This window comes from Lontra canadensis, unplaced genomic scaffold, assembly GCF_010015895.1.
Source record: "Lontra canadensis isolate GAN:19392208 unplaced genomic scaffold, GSC_riverotter_1.0 scaffold144, whole genome shotgun sequence".
NCBI classification, from domain to species: Eukaryota; Metazoa; Chordata; class Mammalia; order Carnivora; family Mustelidae; genus Lontra; species Lontra canadensis.
The window spans coordinates 2,071,141-2,091,254 of NW_022631138.1; the positions used below are offsets into that span (position 1 = coordinate 2,071,141).

The 20,114-nt window shown below is 44.3% G+C and overlaps 1 protein-coding gene across 1 annotated transcript in view; it reads left to right on the plus strand.

Annotated features, from left to right (window-relative positions):
* Positions 1 to 20,114, plus strand: part of MERTK (MER proto-oncogene, tyrosine kinase) — a 110,385-nt gene that overhangs the window by 11,284 nt on the left and 78,987 nt on the right. The window contains exon 2 of the mRNA XM_032843874.1: positions 17,875 to 18,283. Within this exon, the coding sequence (XP_032699765.1) occupies positions 17,875 to 18,283 (409 nt within the window). The remainder of the gene's footprint in view (positions 1 to 17,874; positions 18,284 to 20,114) is intronic.

Consider the following 20,114-nt stretch of genomic DNA (forward strand, 5'->3'; position numbering starts at 1 on the left):
AATTCCAAACAACATTTTTTTTTCAATTCCAAACAACATTTTTTTTTTTTCAATTCCAAACAACAAGTTTGGAGGATTCTTTAATAATCTAGATACTAGTGCTTTGTCAGATAGGTGGTTTGCAAATAATTTCTCCAGGTCTGTAGTTGTTGGTTTTGTTTTTATTTTTGTTTTTTCTTAATGGGGTCTTTTGCAGAGCAGACATTTTTAGTTTTGATGAAATTCAGTCTATTACTTTTTTTTTTTTTTTAAGATTTTTAAAAAAAATTTATTTATTTGACAGAGATCACAAGTAGGCAGAGAGGCAGGCAGAGAGAGAGTGGGGAAGCAGGCTCCCCGCTGAGCAGAGACCCCCCCCCCCCAATGTGGGCCTCTATCCCAGGACCCTGGGATCATGACCCGAGCCGAAGGCAGAGGCTTTAACCCACGGAGCCACCCAGGTGCCCCTACATTTTCTTTTTATGTATCATACTTCAGTGGCAAGTATAAGACTCTTTGCCTAGCTCTAGATTAGGATATAGATATTCTCCTCTATTTTTTTTCTAAAAGTTTTACGTTTTACATTTCAAGCTTATGTATTAGATATTAGTTCATTTTGAATAAACTGTAAGACTTAGGTCAAGTTTAATTTTTTTTTTTTTTTTTTTTGCCTATGGATATCTGCCTGCTCCAGCATCATTTGTTTGAAAAGCTATCTTTCCTCCATTGAATTGCTTCCGACCTTTGCCAAAAAGCAGTTGGATAGGGGCACCTGGGTGGCTCAGTGGGTTAAAGCCTCTGCCTTCCGCTCAGGTCATGATCTCAGGGTCCTGGGATCAAGCCCCGTATTGGGCTCTCTGCTCAGCGGGGAGCCTGCTTCCCCCTCTCTCTCTGCCTGCCTCTCTGCCTACTTGTGATTCCTCAGACAAATAAATAAATAAAATCTTTTTTAAAAAAAGATTTTAAAAAAGCAGTTGGATGAATTTATGTGGGTCTGTTTCTAGTTTTCTTGTGTTCCATTGATCCATGTGTCTGTACCTCTGCCATTACTATCCAGTTTGATTATTACAGCTATGTAATAAGTTTTGAAATTGGGGAGACTGATTCCTCTCATTTTATTCTTCTTTTTCAAAACCGTTTTAGCTATTCTAGATCCTTTACTTTTCCACACAAATTTTAGAAGTACATTGTTTTTATCTACAAAAAAAAAAAAAATCTTCCTGGCATCTTAAGAGTTGTGTTAAATCTTTATGTGCTTTTTTTCCTGACATCAAATATGTAGATTCAACAACAAAATTCTCCAGTTCTCTGACCTCAACTGGATGTCCTACAGTTCAGTTCAGTTCTGACACTACCTATGTACAGTTAGCCTAGACCTCACAGGTTAGAGGCTCAATCTCATAGGACTGCCTTCCACTTAAGACACCAGCTCAAAGGAACTCTCTAGGCTACCTACCTTCTGCCCAGCTGATACAAATTCAGGGGTGCCCATGCCATCCTTTCCCATTTGGTAATTCACTAGATTGACCTACAGAACTCAAAAAAGCACTATTCTTATAATTACAGCTTTATTAGAAATGATACAATTCAGAAATAGCCAAATGGAAGAGATATATTGGGCAACCTGTAGGGGAAGAGGTTCAGAGCTTCCATGCCCTCTCTGGGTGTACCTCCCTCCCAACACGTTGATGTGTTTACTAACTCAGAAGCTCCCCAAGCCTTGTTGTTTTGGAGTTTTACATGGAGTTCCATTACATGAACGTGATTGTTTAAATCATCGGCCATTAGTGACTAAACTCAATTTCCAGCCCCTTTTTCCTACCTTGAGGTTGGGTGTGGGGCAGAATATTCTAACCCTCTAATCCCATGTTTTTCTGATGACCAGCTCCTATCCCGAAGCAATCTAGGGGCCCTACCCTAAGTCACCTCATTAGCATGAACTCTGATGTGTTCTTTATGTATAACAAAAGATATTTCTATCACTCAGTAAATTCTAGGGATTTTAGGAGCTCTGTGCCAGAAACTGGGGACAAGCACCAGATAAATGTATTTTTTTTTTTTTTTTAAGATTTTATTTATTTATTTGACAGAGAGATCACAAGTAGGCAGGCAGAGAGAGAGGAGGAAGCAGGCTTCCCGCTGAGCAGAGAGCCCGATGCGGGGCTCGATCCCAGGACCCTGGGATCATGACCTGAGCTGAAGGCAGAGGATTAACCCACTGAGCCACCCAGGCGCCCCAAATGTATTTTTTTTTTAAAGATTTTATTTATTTATTTGACAGAGAGAGATCACAAGTAGAGAGGCAGGCAGAGAGAGAGAGGGAAACAGGCTCCCTGCTGAGCAGAGAGCCCGATGCGGGATTCCCATCCCAGGACCCTGACTGAGATCATGACCTGAGCCGAAGGCAGCGGCTTAACCCACTGAGCCACCCAGGCGCCCCAGATAAATGTATTTTTATTATACCACAATCTGTGCATTACCTTGAAGAGAATTGGTATCTTTACTTTGTTAAGACTTCCAATTTATGAGCCCAGTATGTCTCTCCATTTATTTAGAACTTTTTTTTCATTTCTCCTGTCAGTGCTTTGTAGTTTTCAGGATGTGAGTTCTCAATATGCTTTGTTAGATTTATACCTAAGTATTTCATCATTTGGGAGTAATTATAAATGGTACTATATATTTAATTTTGATGTCTATGTGTTCATTACTTAGTATATAGAAGTAAAATAACTTTTGTATATTTATCTTGTATCCTATGACCTTGATGAAATCAGTTATTAGACCTAAGGACATTTTTTTTTTGTGATTCTGTGAGATTTGCTATGTAGACAATCATATCTGCAAAATAGTGACTATTTTATTTCTTCCTTTCTGATCTTTTCATTCTGATGCTTTTTATTTTTTCTTGCTTTACTGCCTTGGCTAGAACTTTCAGCACTATGTTGACTAAGAATGGGGAATGCAGGGGCACCTGGGTGGCTCAGTCAGTTAAGCATCTGACTCAATCTCAGGGTCATGAGTTCAAGCCTTTTGTTGGGCTCCATGCTGGGCATGGAGTCTACTTGAAAACAAACAAACAAAAAATGGAGTAAGCAGAAGTTTTGCTTTGTTTCTAATCTAAAAGGAAAAGAATGAAGTTTTTCACCATAAAGTAAAATGACAGCCAGTGGGTTTTTGTTGATGCTCTTTATCAAGTTCAGCAAGTTTTCTGTCTCTATTTTCTTAAAAACTGTGAATGGGTATTGAATGGTTGTGGGACTTCGTTAAATGATTGGTATGATTATGTGATTTTCTTCTTTAACCTGTTAATGTGGTGGATGATATTGATTGATTTTCATTGATTTTCATATACTGAACCAACTTTCTATCCATGGAATAAATTCCACTTGATCTTGGTATATAATTCTCTTTATATGTTGTTGAATTCTATTTGATGATATTTTGTTAAGAAGTTTTTGCATCTATATTCAAGAAGGATGTTGATCTGTACTTTTTTTCTGTACTGTGTCTAGTTTTGGGATCAAGACAGCAGCTTCATAAAATATATTGGCTTTTGTCCTCTCATATTTTCTGGAAAATATTATATAGACTGTGTGCTAATTCTTCTTTAAGCATTTGGTGTAATTATCCAGTGAAACCATTTTGGCCTGGAAATTTATTTTTTGGCGAGTTTTCTAGATGATGACTTTAATGTCCTTTGTAGTTATAGGGATATTCAGATTATCTGTTTCATATTGGGTGAATTATAGTAGTTTGTGTCTTTTGTGGAATTAGTCCATTTCCTCTATGTTGTCAGATTTGTGTGAGAGTTCTTCATAGTATTTAATTATTAATCTTTCGATGTCTGTACAATGAATAGTAATTTTCCTTGTTTCATTCCTGATAGTAGTAATTTGTGTCCTCTCTTTTTCTTTGTAGTCTTGCTAGAGATTTGTCAGTTTCAGTGGTTATTTTCAAACAACCAGTTCTTCGTTTCATTGATTTTCTCTAATGCTTTTCTTTTTTCAATTTCATTTCCTATAAGTACATTATTTTTGGTTTTGCTCTTCTTTTTCTGTGTTCTAAGGTTAGATTACTGAATAAATTTGCCCTTGGCACTATGTTGTATCCCATAAATTTTGGTATGTTTTATCTTTATTTTTATTCAGTTCAGTATATTTTCATATTTCCCTTGAAATACCCTCTTTGATCCGTAGATTATATAGAAGTTTAGTTTGGAAGTATTTGAAAAATTTCCTGTTATCTTTCTGTTATTTCTAATTATTTCCACTGTGGTCAGAGATACAAACTGTATGATTTTAATTCTTTTACATTTCTTGAGATTTGCTTTATGGCACAGGATGTGGTTTATCTTGGTTTATGTCCCATCGTCATTTGGAAAGAATGTGGATTCTGCTGTTGTTGGATGGAATGTTCTATAAATGTAGAAACTAGATTCTTTCCATTGGCAATGTCATACAGTTCTTCTATAGTCTTGCTTATTTTCTGCCTTGTTCTCTGTTCAGTTTTTTGATCTTTTATTTTTTAAGATTTTATTTATTTATTTGACAGAGAGAGACAGCAAGAGAGGGAACATAAGCAGAAATGGGAGAGGGAGAAGCAGACTCCCCACTGAGCAGGGATCATGACCTGAGTGAAGGCAGTTGCTTAACAACTGAGCCACCAAGGTGCCCCTCTTTGATCAGTTCTTGAGAGAGAGAGAGATGGTGAAGTCTCCAACTACAATTGTTAATTTGCTTTTTCTCCTTTCAGTTTTACCAGTTTTTGTTTCACTTATTTTGCTTTGTTTGGTACACACTCCTTTATGACTTCTGTATCTTCTTGGTAGATTGAGTCTTTATCATTATATAATTTGCCTTTCTGTCTCTGGTAATTTTCTCTGCTTTGAAATCTACTTTATCTGATATCAATGTAGCTATCCTTCTTTCTTTTAATAGTTGCATGGTACATTTTTTTCTATCTTTGTGTTCAACTTGCCTGTATCATTATATTTGCTGTGAATTTCTTATAAACAACAGATAGCTGGATAAGGTTTTTTAATCTGCTGTGCCAATCTTGGTATTTTAGTATACTTAGATCATTTACATTTAATGTAATTATATATTAGGCATTGCTCTTTCGTCAGTTCAAGGTAATTATAAAATCCCTACCTCCTTTTAAGTTCCTTTATTTCCCCATTTAAAACATAATTATCTTAACTATATTTCTTCCTCATATATAGAACTATATCAGATGGTGTTACAATTATTCTTCAACCATCAGGCATAATTTAGAAAACTCAAGAAGAGGAAAGTCTATTGTATTGACCAATATTTTTGCTTTCTGTTTTTTCCTTGCTTCCTGTGATTCAGGTTTCCTTCTTTTATTGTTTTCTTTCTGTTTAGAAAATTTCCTCTAGCTATTTTTTAAGAGTAGGTCTGCTGATGACAAATTCTTAGTTTTCCTTCATCTGGAATATTTTGGTTTCCCCTTCATTTCTGAAAAATTGTGAGTTGACAGTTCTTTCCTTTCAGCACTTATGAAATGTGCCACTTCCTTTTGTCCTCAGTGGTTCCTTATATGAATTATACTGCCAGTTGAATTGTGTTTCCCTTATAGGGGAGACACCATCTCTCTCTCTATCTCGGTGCTTTGAAAAAGTTCTCTTTGTCTTTACTATTCAGAAGTTTGACTATGATGTATCTTAGTGTGGATATTTTTTGGGTTTATTCTATGTTAGTTTCACCCAGATGTTTGATCTTGTAGGTTTATATTTTTTATAAGGTTTAGGAAGCTTTCAGCATTATTTCTTCAAGTTCTTTTTCATTCTTGCTCTCTTCTTTCTCCACTCCTTCCAGGACTCTGATAATACAAAAGTTAGATCTTTTGTAATAGTCGTGTGGGTTCGAGAGTCTCTGTTCATTTTTTTCCCCAGTCTCTTTTCTTTCTGTTGTTCAGATTACATAATTTTCTATGGTTCTGTCTTCCAGTTCACTGATTCTTTTTTTTTTTTTTTAAGATTTTATTTATTTATTTGATGGAGAGAGATCAAAAGCAGGCAGAGAAGCAGGCAGAGAGGGAGGGGGAAGCAGGCTCGCCCCTGAGCAGAGAGCCTGATGCGGGGCTCGATCCCAGGATCCCCAAGATCATGACCTGAGCCAAGGCAAAGGTGTAACCCACTGAGCCACCCTGGTGCCCCAGTTCACTGATTGTTTCATCTGCCCCTCCCTTCCGTTATTGAGACCACTCATTGAGTTTCTAATTTTGGTTGTTGTATTTTTCAGTTCAAAAAGTTGCATTTTTAAAAACATATATCTTTTATTTCTTTATTGTGACTTTATTTCCTTGTCAAGGCTTCTATTTTCATATGTTTCTTGTTCATACTTGCTCTTTGAAGTATTTTCATGATTCCTTTTTTAGGGCACCTGGGTGGCTCAGTGGTTAAGTGTTTGCCTTCCCCTCAGGTCATTGGGATCCAGCGATTGGGATGAAGCTGGGATCGAGTGGAGCGGGAAGCCTGCTCCTCCCACTCCTGCTTCCCCTCCTTGTGTTTCCTCTCTCCCTGTGTCTCTCTTTGTCAAATAAATAAATAAAATCTTCTAAAAAAATAATAAAACCTTTTTCAGATAATTCTCTGTCACCTTGCCATTGGTATTTCCGTTTGAGATGGAATGTTTTATTGAAACCTAGACATTTAGGGGTATTATATTATGAGACTCTGTCTCTTACTTTTATCTTTTGTTACACTGGGTTTCCTCTCAGCTGCTCTGGCTGGCGAAGAGGTATGCTGCCTCTTCACTGCCTGCTGGAGGTAGAATTCTAGGTTTTCTGTTCAGCCTGCACTGGCATCTGAGTGTAAGTTACTGCTGGTCAGAGGTGGGGTGGGAGTTCTGGCTGCCCATTAGGTTTCCACTGACACCTCCTGTCTGGGAGGGGATGTGGTACCTTAGTACTTCCTGACTGTGCCCCACCTTACCTCCACTAATACTAGGGGAAGAAGAGGGATGGCCTCACTGGCAGCAGTGAAAGCCCTGATTATCTACTATTAATGTGGTGGATGATATTGATTGATTTTCATTTTCATAGGCCTTCTCTTCTGCCACCCTAATGGGGATGGGGAGGGATGCCTCATTAATGCCAGGTGGGAGTAGAAGTCTAGGTTCTCCACATAACCTTTGATAGCATGGGTGGGGATGGGACCATAGGTTTTTCTGGGTGGTTTACCTGGAGGAGAACAATTTTTTTAAAAATATTTTATTTATTTATTTGAGAGTGAGAGAGTGCACATGAGCAGGGGGAGGGGCACAGGGAGAAGCAGGCACCCCGCTGAATGTGGAACCCAATGTGGGACTTATTCCCAGGACCCTGGGATCATGACCTGACCTGAAGGCAGACACTTAACCGATTGAGGCACCCAGGAGAACAGTTTATTTTCTAAAAAATCTTCTGTATGGATAGGCTCTCCCTTTCCTGGTCTTTTGACTCAGGAAAAAAGGCTTTTTGAGGGTTTTGCTTTTGTTTGGTTGGTTGGTGGTGATGTTCTTTGCCTGATAACATTTCCAAATGGAGACATATGGAGCCAGAGGGAAACTCAGAGAATTTATCATCATTGTGGGCTAGCATCCTGAAGTCCTGGCTGGGTTCATCTGCCTTCTCTCCACTTTTCAGAGTAGTAGTTGTTGTTGCTGTTGTTTGTTTGTTTAATGTTTGTTTCTGATGTTTTTATGTGTACTTAGTTGGAGGAGTAAGGAAAAGTATATCTGTTTTGGACAGAGCTCTCTTTGACAAACTTGTTTGGTGTTCCAGAAAGTCACATTTTAAAGATTTTTTTTTTTTTTTAATTTGACAGAGAGAGAGATCACAAGTAGGCAGAGAGGCAGGCAGAGAGAGAGGGGGAAGCAGGCTCCCCGCTGAGCAGAGAGCCCATGCGGGGCTCAATCCCAGAACCCTGGGATCATGACCTGAGCCAAAGGCAGAGGCTTTAACCTACTGAGCCACCCAGGCGCCCAGAAAGTCACATTTTAAAAGGAAATAATTTTTTTTAAAGACTGGCTTTTTATTTTCTTTTTAAGATTTTATTTATTTGAGAGTGTGTGTGTGTGTACGTGTCTGTGAGCAGGAGGGACAGAGGGAGAGAGAGAATCCCAAGGAGACTCTCATGCTTCTGCAGAGTCCAACACCCATGGCCCCAAGATCATGACCCTGGCCAAAATCAAGAGTCTGACACTCAACTGACTGAGCCACCCAGACACCCTGAAAATGGCTTTTTTTTTTTTTTTTTTTAAGAATTTATTTATTTGACAGAGAGATCACAAGTAGAGAGGCAGGCAGAGAGAGAGAGGAGGAAGCAGGCTCTCCGCAGAGCAGAGCCCGATGTGGGACTCGATCCCAGGACTCTGAGATCATGACCTGAGTCAAAGGCAGAGGCTTAACCCACTGAGCCACCCAGGCGTCCCTGAAAATGGCTTTTTATTACTAGGCATTAAGGTATTGGTGGGCTGGAGAGTGTATGTTGGGAGTGGTGTGGTGGAGGAATTTAGGAGCCTGAGAGTCTCTGCTAGATCTCCTGAAAGCCACCACATCTGGCCCTTGGGGAGAACCAACCTCAGATACCCGGGGGACAATCTGCTTAACCACTTTGGCCAGAAAGTGTTCCTTCAGTCTTCCGTAACACTTGGTGTGCTGCCCAAGGGGAAGGAGAAGGAGAAGCCTCAGTTAAGTAAACATACGTTCATATTTCCCTGCGAGAGGTTGAATGGTCTAAGTCAGCGTAACTGGTCCCGTATGTTCAGCATTGATGGTTCAGACATGACTAGTTGCACCTTCGAAATGACAGATCATTTGTTTCATGTTATGAAAGTCTTAACTGGGGGTGAGCTGGTGGCTCAGCATCTGCCTTCAGCTCAGGTCGTGATCTCAGGGTCCTGGGATTGAGCCCCGTGTCGGGCTTCCTGCCCAACAGGGAGTCTGCTTCTCCCTCTCCCTCTGCTCTCTGTGCTCTTCTGCCTGCTCGTACTCTCTCTCTCTCTCTCTCAGATTAATAAATAAAATCTTAAAAAAAAGAAAATCTTAACTGCCATTTATTGCATGTCAGTGCGTGCCAGGCACTGCACGGAATTTTATGTGCAGTTTTCTGCTATTCTTTCAGAGGGAGGTGTTACAGACGAGGAGACTGAATCTCACTTGGACAAGTGACTTGCGCAAGGTCATCTGGTCTCTGAGTGGCTGAGCTGGGTGGGGCTAAACATTGCTTCTTTGACTCCAGAGTTCTACGTACCACGCTCCCCAACCACAGGCATTAAAACCTGAGCCTTCTGGGTGGGGTTCTCAGGTGGAACCCTTAAGAGCCCGTTTCCCCGAGGTGATTTGGGTTACTGGATCCATGCCCTTAGAGCAGGGGGGTCTGACCGGGGCTACACATTAGAATCACTAGAAGATACGTATTTTTTTAAAGTCCGGATACCTGAACTGTACCCCTGCCCATGAAACTCAAGCTCTGGAAGAAAAGCAGGCACCAGAACTTTAAAACCTGCTGTGGAGACTCCGATGTTCTGCTAGTTTGGAAGCCAGGCTGGAGAGTTGGAAGGCAATGATAAGGAGTCACAGTCAGATTCTGGAACTCTTTTCTGGTTGGACTGGTGTTCCTCTGCAGAAGGGATTTGAGGGGTGCCGTCCGCTTGGGAAGCTTCATTTACAAAGCACTTCTACCAAAAAAAAGTTAAACGCCCAAGTCAGGAAGTGGGGTACAGGCTAAAGGAGATCACGAGGAGCTGCTTAAAGGCCTTTGAGGCCCTTGGAACTTCATTGCAGAAGTGCGTGCACGAGAAGGAAGGGTGCAGACGGGGCTCTGCTTTTTCCCTTAAGCCAGAAGGAATACCGGGAGAGTGGGGAAGGGATCCTGGATGTCAGCATTGTTGCCCAGAGGTCTGAGCTCCTCCACACCCTCCAAGCTGGGGCTCAGAGAGGTTGAATAGTTTGCTTGATGTGCTGGGGTCCCTGTTTGCCCCTTCTAGACCCACTCTTAACCCTGCTCTGCATCCCAGCAGGCCAGCCTATGGGAGGGCAACCAGGAACTCACTCCCTGGCACTCTGGCTCCAGCTAGTTTGAGCTAAAGGATACTGAGTTACATATATTTGACTGAGTAGATCTCTGTGTACTGGCATATCCATTGCTTATCTGAAATTCAAGTGTAACTGGAACATCTTGTTTTTTATCTGGCAACACTATGCCTGTTGGGGTGCCTGTGGAAAATCTGATCTGCCCGCACCACGTTTTATACCCTACTTTGCTTTCTTCCCTCTGGGCAGGCATGCCAGTGGGTTTTTGCTGGCATTCCATCTTTTCTGCTGTCACACCACAGCTGTGACCCCTCCGTGCACAAGCAGCCAAACCATGTACTCCCCTTGCTTTCCAGTGAAGCCCCTGCTAGAGGCCATTCTGCCCCGGTCAGCTACCCAGTTTCTGCTAGCCGGGTTTTGCTGCACTTGGTACAAAAGGGACTGTTCGGGAGTCAGTGTCATCCCGTGAATGGTCTTTTTTTGTGTGTGTCACTTTTCCCAAGTGGTGAGAGTGCATTCACCCCAGCAAAGCTAACGTTTACCATTTACAGTTTGGGAACAATTGAGTCCAGTGATTTCAGGGTAAAGGTTTTTAAATTTTTCCCTCATTAAGTATTGCTGCTGCTGCTCTTTATCAATTGAGAAACCTTCACGTTTACGTAAAATGAAATAAAACAAAGTAGAAAGTTTCTATTTGTTCTGTGTTTGGCCTCAGCCAGTCGCAGGGATGGGGAAAGAGCTCTTAAACTAGATGACAGGCAAGCTGCCCAGGGTCATGGTTCAGATATCAGCCAGAAGGATGGGGGTGGGGGAAGGGAGACAGTCCAGGTATGGCCCTTTCTCTTGGAGGGGGACACAGGGCACTGGGGTGGAGGGGAGGGAGTGTGGGGCCCAAAAGCCTTTTTGTAAACTGCAAACTCACCGCTGAAGGAGGCCTTTCTTCCAGCTGTCTTGCGGCCACTTGATAGCAAAGCCACAACAGAGAGCCAGGTCAGATAGGCGGCCTTAGTTCCTGGGCAAAGGGCATCCTCCCCTCTGTCTGTCGCTGCTCCCCTGGACCACGTATGCTTTGCAGGTGGGAAGCAAAGAACCCACAGGAGTTCCAGGCTAAGCCCTCACTCTTGCCTCCTCCTCTGGGCCTCCTGATTCTGAGGCTGAGCTTCAGGGACCTCACTTGAGGCCTCTGTTTTGTTGTTTGAGGAAGTATAGAAAGAGCCGGGCAGTGGGTCCCACAGGCTGGCACTTGAGTCCTCTGCTTATTTCAACATCCAGGCCAAGGTGCTACCGCTCTCCCTTTCCGGGCACTCAGGATTGTAAAGAAGATTGATGGCACTGGACACCCAAGGCAGGGTTGAATTAAATAGGGCTGGCCAACCTGCACTCTTCCTCCCAAAGGCCTGCACCCCCCGCCCAGTCATCCTCCCATGGTTTAGAGGGCCTCCAAGGCCGGGATGCTGCCCAGTGCACCCATTCCACCCACTACCCCAGACCTGCAATTTTAGCGGCTTCCGCTTCCTATATCCACCTGGGGCTGTAGTCCCAAGGCGTGGAGAGGAGGAAAGGAGCTCATGTTATGAAAGCATTATGGAGACCAGCCAGCCCTGCAAAGATACCTTTGAGCCCAGAGCCTTCTGGCCATCACAAGCCAAAAGTTTCTTTTCTCCTCTCGTTCGCAGGTGCCAATTATGTCCTTCCAGTGTTGCTGTTCCCTATGCACTGACCTCTCTGATTAGTCCCAGCACTCAGTCCTACAAGGCCCAGGCCTGGCCTCAGACATCCTACTTCAGGTGGCCAGCAGGCCCCAGGTGCAGATGCTAGCCAATGACAACAACGTCAGCCAAAATCTGTAGAATGTTCTAGCAGACTCTGGACATCTGGTCATGTCCTACCACTGAGGCACTCTTTGCAGGGGATCAGAGAGGCTAAAGAGCTCTTCTGAAGTCTTGTCTCAGGCAGCAGGCGACTTTCCTGGGCAACCACTGAACAGTACTAACCACCAACCATCCCACTTGCCATCACACACACTCAGCAAGTATGCAGCCACTATTTGTGGACTTAAAGGTGGGATGTGTTAGTTGATGATACAGAAAGTATACTGCTCGCTAGCATTCCCCAACTGACCAATTGTGAGTCTACCGGACTAAGGTCCCTAAATGTCTGGCCCACTGTGGCTGGTGGAAAGGTGCTGCTTCAGAGGCATGCCAGCATCCCATCTCCACCCCACTCCCAGCCACAGGAGTGTCCCTGCCTGGACCACCTCTCTTCCCTGCTCAGCCTTCAGAACTTTGCCCACATCACACCCATTTAGTCCATGGAAGTTCACTGCGCATTGAGTCCGTGTCATACATCCTGCTGGGTTCAGGCGATGTCACTTCCAGCTTCTGAGGAAGCTGTAAATTTGTTAAGAAAAACAAGGTGAACCTGCATGAAACAGTGGACATTGTATCTACCCAGTTTATTTGTTGCATATTTGCTAATCATGTCCCATAAGCCCATCCCTGCGCTCGGCACTGGATGTCCATGAGGGAGACACGATCCCTATCTGTACAAAGCTGATGTCGGAATCTGGTCAAGGGCTGAGTGGTGATGAGATCCGGCAGGGATGCTCCATCAGCAGCTGCAGGGCTGGATGGGCGTGGCCCCCTGCAGCTGACAGTGCAAGCTGCGGGAACAGCTGGACAGCTACTCTCCCACCTGGCTGGGAAGCCAGTTATCCAAGGCTACTTAGTAGCAGTTACTTAGGTATGGTTGAACTTCCCACTTCATTGGCTTATCCAGTGCACAGAAGGAAACGGTCTGGAAAGGGGAGGAGCGGAGGGTGAAGTTTCTTGTGAATTACACCCAGATTACAGCAGGAAGCAGCCGGCTTTTCCCTGTGCGCTGCAGTAGAGTGGACCAAACCGTCATTCAGTCTCTGTGGGCTTTAATAATCTCTCACACTGACTAAACATTGTCTCCAGTGTGTGTCCATCTAACCGGCTGTCATGTTGCCTTTCGCTGTCTTAAGGATGAGTTAACAGGAGCACAATTGGTGAGAACTAAAAGGTTGGTTGTATAAGCAAGCCTTGTTGGCCTAGTCTCCTCCTCCTGTCATGACTCCCTCCCTCCCCAATAATTTTAAAGCGGTCCACTTCTGTAGGGAAAAACGGGGGGGGGGCATTATACGTGGAAGTAGTCAAGACAGTAAAAAGTTAGCAATTTAACAGGTGATCTCTGACTGGTCATTGCCCTGGCCCTTGGGTCCAAAACCTGGGATTGGTTAATTTGCCTTTTTTTCAAATTATCCGTAATCACTTAGGGCCCCCTGTCTGTACTGCAGAGTTCTAAAGCACCATTGACACAGACCGTTAAATGAATGGCAACCCCGCCAGCGCCCCCCATAGTTGTGCAGTGGGAACCTCACCATCCTCACCATCCGTGAGGAGTTGTTCAGCCCTTGCGCTCAACCCCTATAAATCAGCCCCTCTCAGGTATTGGAGAGTGGCAGGTTTTTACTGATTCACAATAAAATAAGAAAATAGTAAGAAACAGAGGCGCCTGGGTGTCTGTTGGTTGAGTGTCTGACTCTTGATTTTGGCTCAGGTTGTGATCTTGGGGTCCTGAGATGGAGCCCCGTGTGGGGCTCCCTGCTCTGTGCAAAGTCTATTTGTCCGTCTCCCTCTTTTCCTCCCACGCTTGTGCTCTCTTCTCTCTCTCTCAAATAAATGATGGGTAAAATCTTAAAAAAGAAAGAAAGAAAGATGGTTGGATGGATGGCTGGATGGATCAGTTACTTAAGCAGCTGCCTTAGCTCAAGTCATGATCGATCCCAGAATCCTGGGATCGAGCCTAGCATCAGGCTCTGGCTCAGTGGGGGGTCTGCTTCTCCCTCTCCCTTTGTTCTCTCTCTCTCTCAAGTAAATAAATAAAATCTTAAAAAAAAAAAAAAGACTAATAGCTAACAGTTACTGAGTGCTATGAGCCCAACATAGGAATTCGTCCTTTCTTGCTAACAGCAACTCTGTGGGGCACCATTATTGCCACCCCGCTGTGAGGAAGCTGAACCAGAAGCCCCTCCTGGCCTGTACTGCTCTTGCAACAGCCAGAATCATGACCACTCCAGAGAACTCCCCTGTGTTCTGAGATTACATCCTTCCTAAGAACTCGTGTCAGACTGACCTTTCTCTTGCAGGATGGTGGCGATAGTGAGTTTGGCCCCTCGCCTCCCCCCATCCTTCCTGCTTCCTGGCTGCTCTGCTGGTTAGGTCTTCGCTATCTTCCTGGCACGTTCCCCACCTCCTGGCCTCCTCCTTCCTGCTCCTCTTGCTCCCACTCAGCCGGATGTCAGTGCCAGGGTCAAGTATGGCTATGACCTTCCCCCTCCCCTGCTCAGAAACCTTCCAGGAATGGTTGCTGCTTCAGACAGGACTTGGGGCTCTCCACGGTCAGCCTGTATTTACTCGCTCGATCACTTTGGTCCGAACATGGGAATGCCACCCTATGGCTACATTCGTGTTCCCAAACTATTAGGGCCTCCTCTTTCTCTTCAGTTTCCCACCACTCCTGCCGCTTGAAACCCTGTCCACTTCCCCTCCCTCCTCTAATTCATGCCTTTACTTATTCATTCAACACACCTAACTTGAGCATCATCTATGAACTGGCTACAGGGCGGGTACAAGGCCTCTTGGGGCTCTCAGTCCAATAGGAGAGAAAGGACTGAATGAGAAATCATAGGAGGTGTTATAAAGGGGAGGGGCCCCAGCACCTAATGGAGGAGGGCTAAGTAGTCAGGGGTGGGAGGGACCAGGGAAGGCCTCTCTGACACTGTCAAGAACCACCTCCCCCCGACCCCAGTTAGCTATATCCCATTTCCCCTGTAACTCCTAGGTCCCTCTGCTGCTCCCCCTCTGGGGCAAGTGCCTTTCTGTCCCCCATTAGACTATCACAGCAAATCTTAGACCCAGTGCTATGTAAGTACTGGTTGGGAATTGAATCATTGTGCCCACTCCTGGCAATTCAACTCATGGAGCTTAGCTATCTTTTCAGCCATCGTAGTGATTACAGGGTGGGTTTGCTCTCCTGACATCATTTGAGTGGGTGGCTGGCCCTTTAGTTTGTTCGGTGAGCTGCTTAGCTCATAGAAAACTGAAGACTGTATCCAGCTGTAATCAGGGGTTATTTTGCAGGGTTGGGATTACAAAACAGGTTTCCATTTTATATTTTTTGTGTTTCTATAAATATTTGAATTTTCCACTACCAACTTGGGTTACCTTTATCATTTAGCATTTTAAATGTCTTCAAGTAAATTAAACAAACCAAAGAATTATTTGCTTCTTCCACTCCATTTATTTGCTTTCTATTTCAAGAAAAACAAAGTTATCCAGACGTACCGCTGACTTCCCATTCCCATGGATGTCAGTGAATAAGGACCATAGACAAGTTTGCTGACCTAAGAGGCAAAGGTGAATTGTAAGTGCTTCAAAGCCTCAAGAAAAAGAGCATTCTTGTGAACGGTCTGAAGGCATAAAAGAAACGGCCAGAGCATTCATAACTGCAGAAAGTGTCCCCAAATTCAGAGGAGATGGTGGAACTGGTTGGGACCCAGGCAGAGCTTTGCTGTTCCCTGCTAAGAGCCTAGGCCTACACTCATGCATAAGATTTGCCTGGCATGGGGGCGAGAGGAGAGGCAGGGGCCCCCTCTGCAGAGTCGCCCTGACCTCCACGCCCTGGAATAAATGAACGCTCCCATCACAGCACACTCATCCATCTGGATGGCTGGGCTCAAGGCCATCTTACGGCTGACCCACATAGCCTCCTGCAAAGCTTGCAGAGGGCCCCTGCCCTCTCACAGCCACTGAGACCTCAGGCTAAAGGGAAGCAGTGAGCTTTCCCCCGTTTCTTACAGTGAAATCTCTTGTTCTCCAACCTGGCATTCACCCTAGAGGTAGTTCTCAAATGCATCAACTATGAGAGCCGACCTGGGTTGAAGAGTACGTAGAGAAGACTTCCTAACAGGAGCTGTGACCTTCAGCTGAGGAAGATGTGCAGGCCAGAGTGACTTGGCAGGGAGGAAGCCAGAGGAGCAAATTCTCAGATCCTGTCTTCTGCCCCCCAAATCTCCTGTTTGTATCTCCATTGGCCAGATAAGTGCTTCGTTGACTTCTTATCCTAAACATTACTTGTTGTTTATTTGAAATTCAAGCTTAACTAAGCGTCCTGTGTTCCTATTTGCTAAATCTGGCACAGCTCTAAGCAGAGACCACCCTACTCACACACACACACACACACACACACACACACACACACACGCAGGAGCCCAGCAGGGTGTGACATTCTGAGTGTGGCAGAGGGACAGCCACTGAGTGGGTACCCCCAGTCACTTACTCACAAAATGCCTGTGAATCTCCCATTCTTTGCCTGTCTCAAGCACTTGAGGCCAACATGTTCGAATACATAATCACCAGCAGAGAATGTGTGCTCCAGAAGTGCTATGAAAAAAAAAAAAAAACAACTACTATTGTGGGCCATTATTTTTAGAAATACTCGTGGGCCAGATGAAATCAACATTTCCAGGTCCATTCTAGCGGGCAAGCATTTTACTGGAAGCTCCAAGTCATTCCGTAGTCATGAATGACTGTCATGAATGACTGATGTTTTCCCCCATACCTATAGATGGGTCACGTTGAGGCACAAGAATCGTAAACTCCTGTCTTTGTGACCAGTAGTAGCCTTTGCAAGATCACGGTTGGATTTGTGGCATAGTCTGTGACTGGGAGCACAGTAAGAAAAGTGATCTCAGGGGCCATCACCTTCCTGCCATGCTATTGAGTTGGGTATGAAGGACTTTGAATGAGTCGCCGTTTTAAAAAATGGGTAAAAATGGTCAAAAGGTGCAAAGGTCCAGTTATAAAATAAGTAAGTCCTGGTGATGTAATATACAGTAGGGTGACTATTGTTAACAGTACTGTATTGTAAAAAAACCAAAATACTGTATTGTATACTCTCTGCCTAAGAGAGTAGGTCTTTAAAGTTCTCATCACAAGAAAAAAAATTTTATAACTGTGTGTTGTGATGGTAGTCAGCTAAACTAACTAGATAAACATTTTGCAATATATATACAAATATCAAATCATTATGTTGTGTACCTGAAACTAATATGTCAGTTGTATCTCAATTTAAAAAAAAAAAAGAAAAGTAAATTTTTGAATGGGTACCTAGGTGGCTCAGTCGGTTAAGTGTCTGACTCTTGATTTCAGCTCAGATTATGATCTCAGGCTTGTGAGATCGAACCCCGCATCAAGCTCCATGCTGAGCATGTAACCTACTTAAGATTCTCTCCCTCTCCCACTGCTCCTCCCCACGCCTGCCTCTCTTATGCTTACACATGCTTTCTCTCTAAAAAAAATAAAAATTAAATTAAAAAAAGGAAACAATTTTTGATGGGGGGAGTTCTAGTTCTTAAACATTCTTTAGGAGATAAGTAAACTGATCTATGAACTTGTGAATGAGAATATACACCCAGACGTGTGTTAAATACGTTCTGCTCATGTTTTCTAAGGACACTGAGGATACCCCAATTCTCTCCCATCGTGACCTTAGAGATTGGGAACCGATTTGGAAAACCCCATTATTTAAAAGGCTTAAAGTCAGGGCCCCCTGGGTGGCTCAGTGGGTTAAGCCTCTGCCTTCGGCTCAGGTCATGGTTTCAGGGTCCTGGGATGGAGCCCCGCATCTGGCTCTCTGCTCAGCCGGGAGCCTACTTCCCTCTCTCTCTCTGCCTGCCTCTCTGCCTACTTGTGATCTCTCTCTGTCTGCTCAATAAATAAATAAAATCTTTAAAAAAAAAAAAAGGCTAAAAGTCAGATTTCTGTTTTGCAGCTGTGGCAGAGGTGAGGGAAGAAACCAAGCCTGACCTCCCACTGCCAGGAGGCCTTCAGGCTAACCACGTGCCATTATCCCTTCCTCACACCAGTGGGTACCAGCCTGCCACGATGTCTTCACCAACCCAGCCTGGACGACCGCCTACAGGGAGTGCAGCCCATGCCAGGGTGACCTCTGCTGGGTCAAAGCTCCTACCGCCTCTGGCATTTAATCATACAATTGGCCACATAATACTCTCTGAACATAAGGATGTCAAATTTAACTGCTCCATCAATATACCTACTACGTACCAGGACATAGCAGTTATTTCTTGGTGGAAGGATGGGAAGGAGTTGGTCGGGGCCCATCATGCCATTACTCAGTTTTATCCGGATGACGAAGTTACAGCAATAATCGCTTCCTTCAGGTATGTGTTCTTTCTTCCTTTCCTTTTTTGAATGTTGTGATGTTATTTGTGATTCAAAAGTAAAAACCTCCTAAGTCGAAAGACGGTTTTTTGGTTTCTGTGTGAGCAGCCCTCCGGGTGCCGTTAGAGTGCAGATTCACAGCAGACAGTCTGTGTGGTTGATCTCTTTTATGTGGATCTTGGCCCCATTCAAACTGGATTATCAGAGGCTCTGCCTTCTGGGGAACCACTCCCCCCACCCCGACCTGCAAGTCATGTCAAGCTCCCACTTGACTCAAGAGCTTTCCCAGTGAGTGGGAACACTGTTTTTTTGTTTTTTTGTTTTGTTTTGTTTTTTTTGTTTTAAAGATTTTATTTATTTTTCGACAGAGAGAGATCACAAGTAGGCAGAGAGGCAGGAAGCAGGCTCCCTGCTCAGCAGAGAGCCCGATGTGGGGCTCGATCCGAGGTCTCTGGGATCATGACCTGAGCCGAAGGCAGAGGCTTTAACCCACTGAGCCACCCAGGTGCCCCAGTTTTGTTTTGTTTTTAAGATTTTATTTATTTATTTGATGCAGAGAGAGACACAGTGAGAGAGGGAACGCAAGCAGGGGGAATGGGATAGGAAGAAGCAGACTTCCCGCTGAGCAGGCAGCCCAATGTGGGGGTCGATCCCAGGACCCTGGGATCATGACCTGAGCTGAAGGCAGCTGCTTAACAACTGAGCCACCCAGGCACCCCGGGAACACTGTTTCTTTCCGGGTGTAAAGAGACATCCCATGGGCGTGGAGCTTTGAACACATTCCCATCCCTTTCATTGGCCTTATCCCCCCTCTCTCTTCCACCTGTCCCCAGCATCCCCTGCTTCTGCAGATCGTCGTGCTGACGTAGCCCTCATGCCTGTTAGGGTGGGAAAAAGCTGGAAAGTCTATAAAGGCTGGGGAAATGAGAAAACCTTAAGCCACCTGGGTCACTGTCTCCGTGTTCCACTCTGTTTTAGCAAGGGCCAGCCGAATGCTGTTGGTGGGGGGAGGGTTGGCAGGGCTAAGCCAAGTCAGCATGTACATCTGGAAGAATCTGTTGTCCCAAGGATTGCATCATCGTATTTTCAGCATCCTGCAGACAGCCAGCTGCTTCTCCTCTCCACCTTCCCTGTTTTATTTTCTACTCTCTCTTTCGCTAGGAGGGGTTTGGGTGTTTTGTTTGGTTTGGTTTGGTTTGGTTTTGAGTCAGAGTCTCCTTGCGTGTACAGCTTGGGAGTTCAGTGGACCTGTGGTCCTAGAATGCTCCAAACGAGGTCAGAGGCACACAGCTGGAGCAAGTGCCTTTTTCCATGGGATTCCTCCACTCCGAGCAGAGAGCCCTCTTTGATCTGGGACATTTTCACTTTCTCTGGCCTGATACTCGTGGCTGTCCGAGACAATGTCATGTCTTCTGGTGAATCATTTTGTTTCCTTTTCAGAAAACTGCCTCAGAGATGCCACAAGGCTAACAACTCCAGTTCGAGTTGAGTGTGTCCATCCTTCCACGAGATACACCCTTTTTTTTTTTTTTTTTTCTAAGTTATAGGCTTGGTTAGCATGAAAGCAAAGAACACAGCTCTCATATTTTCCACTGGTTGATATAAATTCGGGCTGGGTCTCTTGGGCTGCCATTCTCAGCCAGTGCCTGAGACCACTCAAGAGACTTGACTACATACTTTTCTCCATCAACTACAAAACACAGATGTTTTACCATGCTATGGACACAGCTTCTGATGAGAGATCACCATTTAATAATGAATAAGGAGCAGGTTATTTTTTCTTAAAGATTTTATTTATTTGAGAGAGAGTGAGTGAGAGATAGTGAGTGA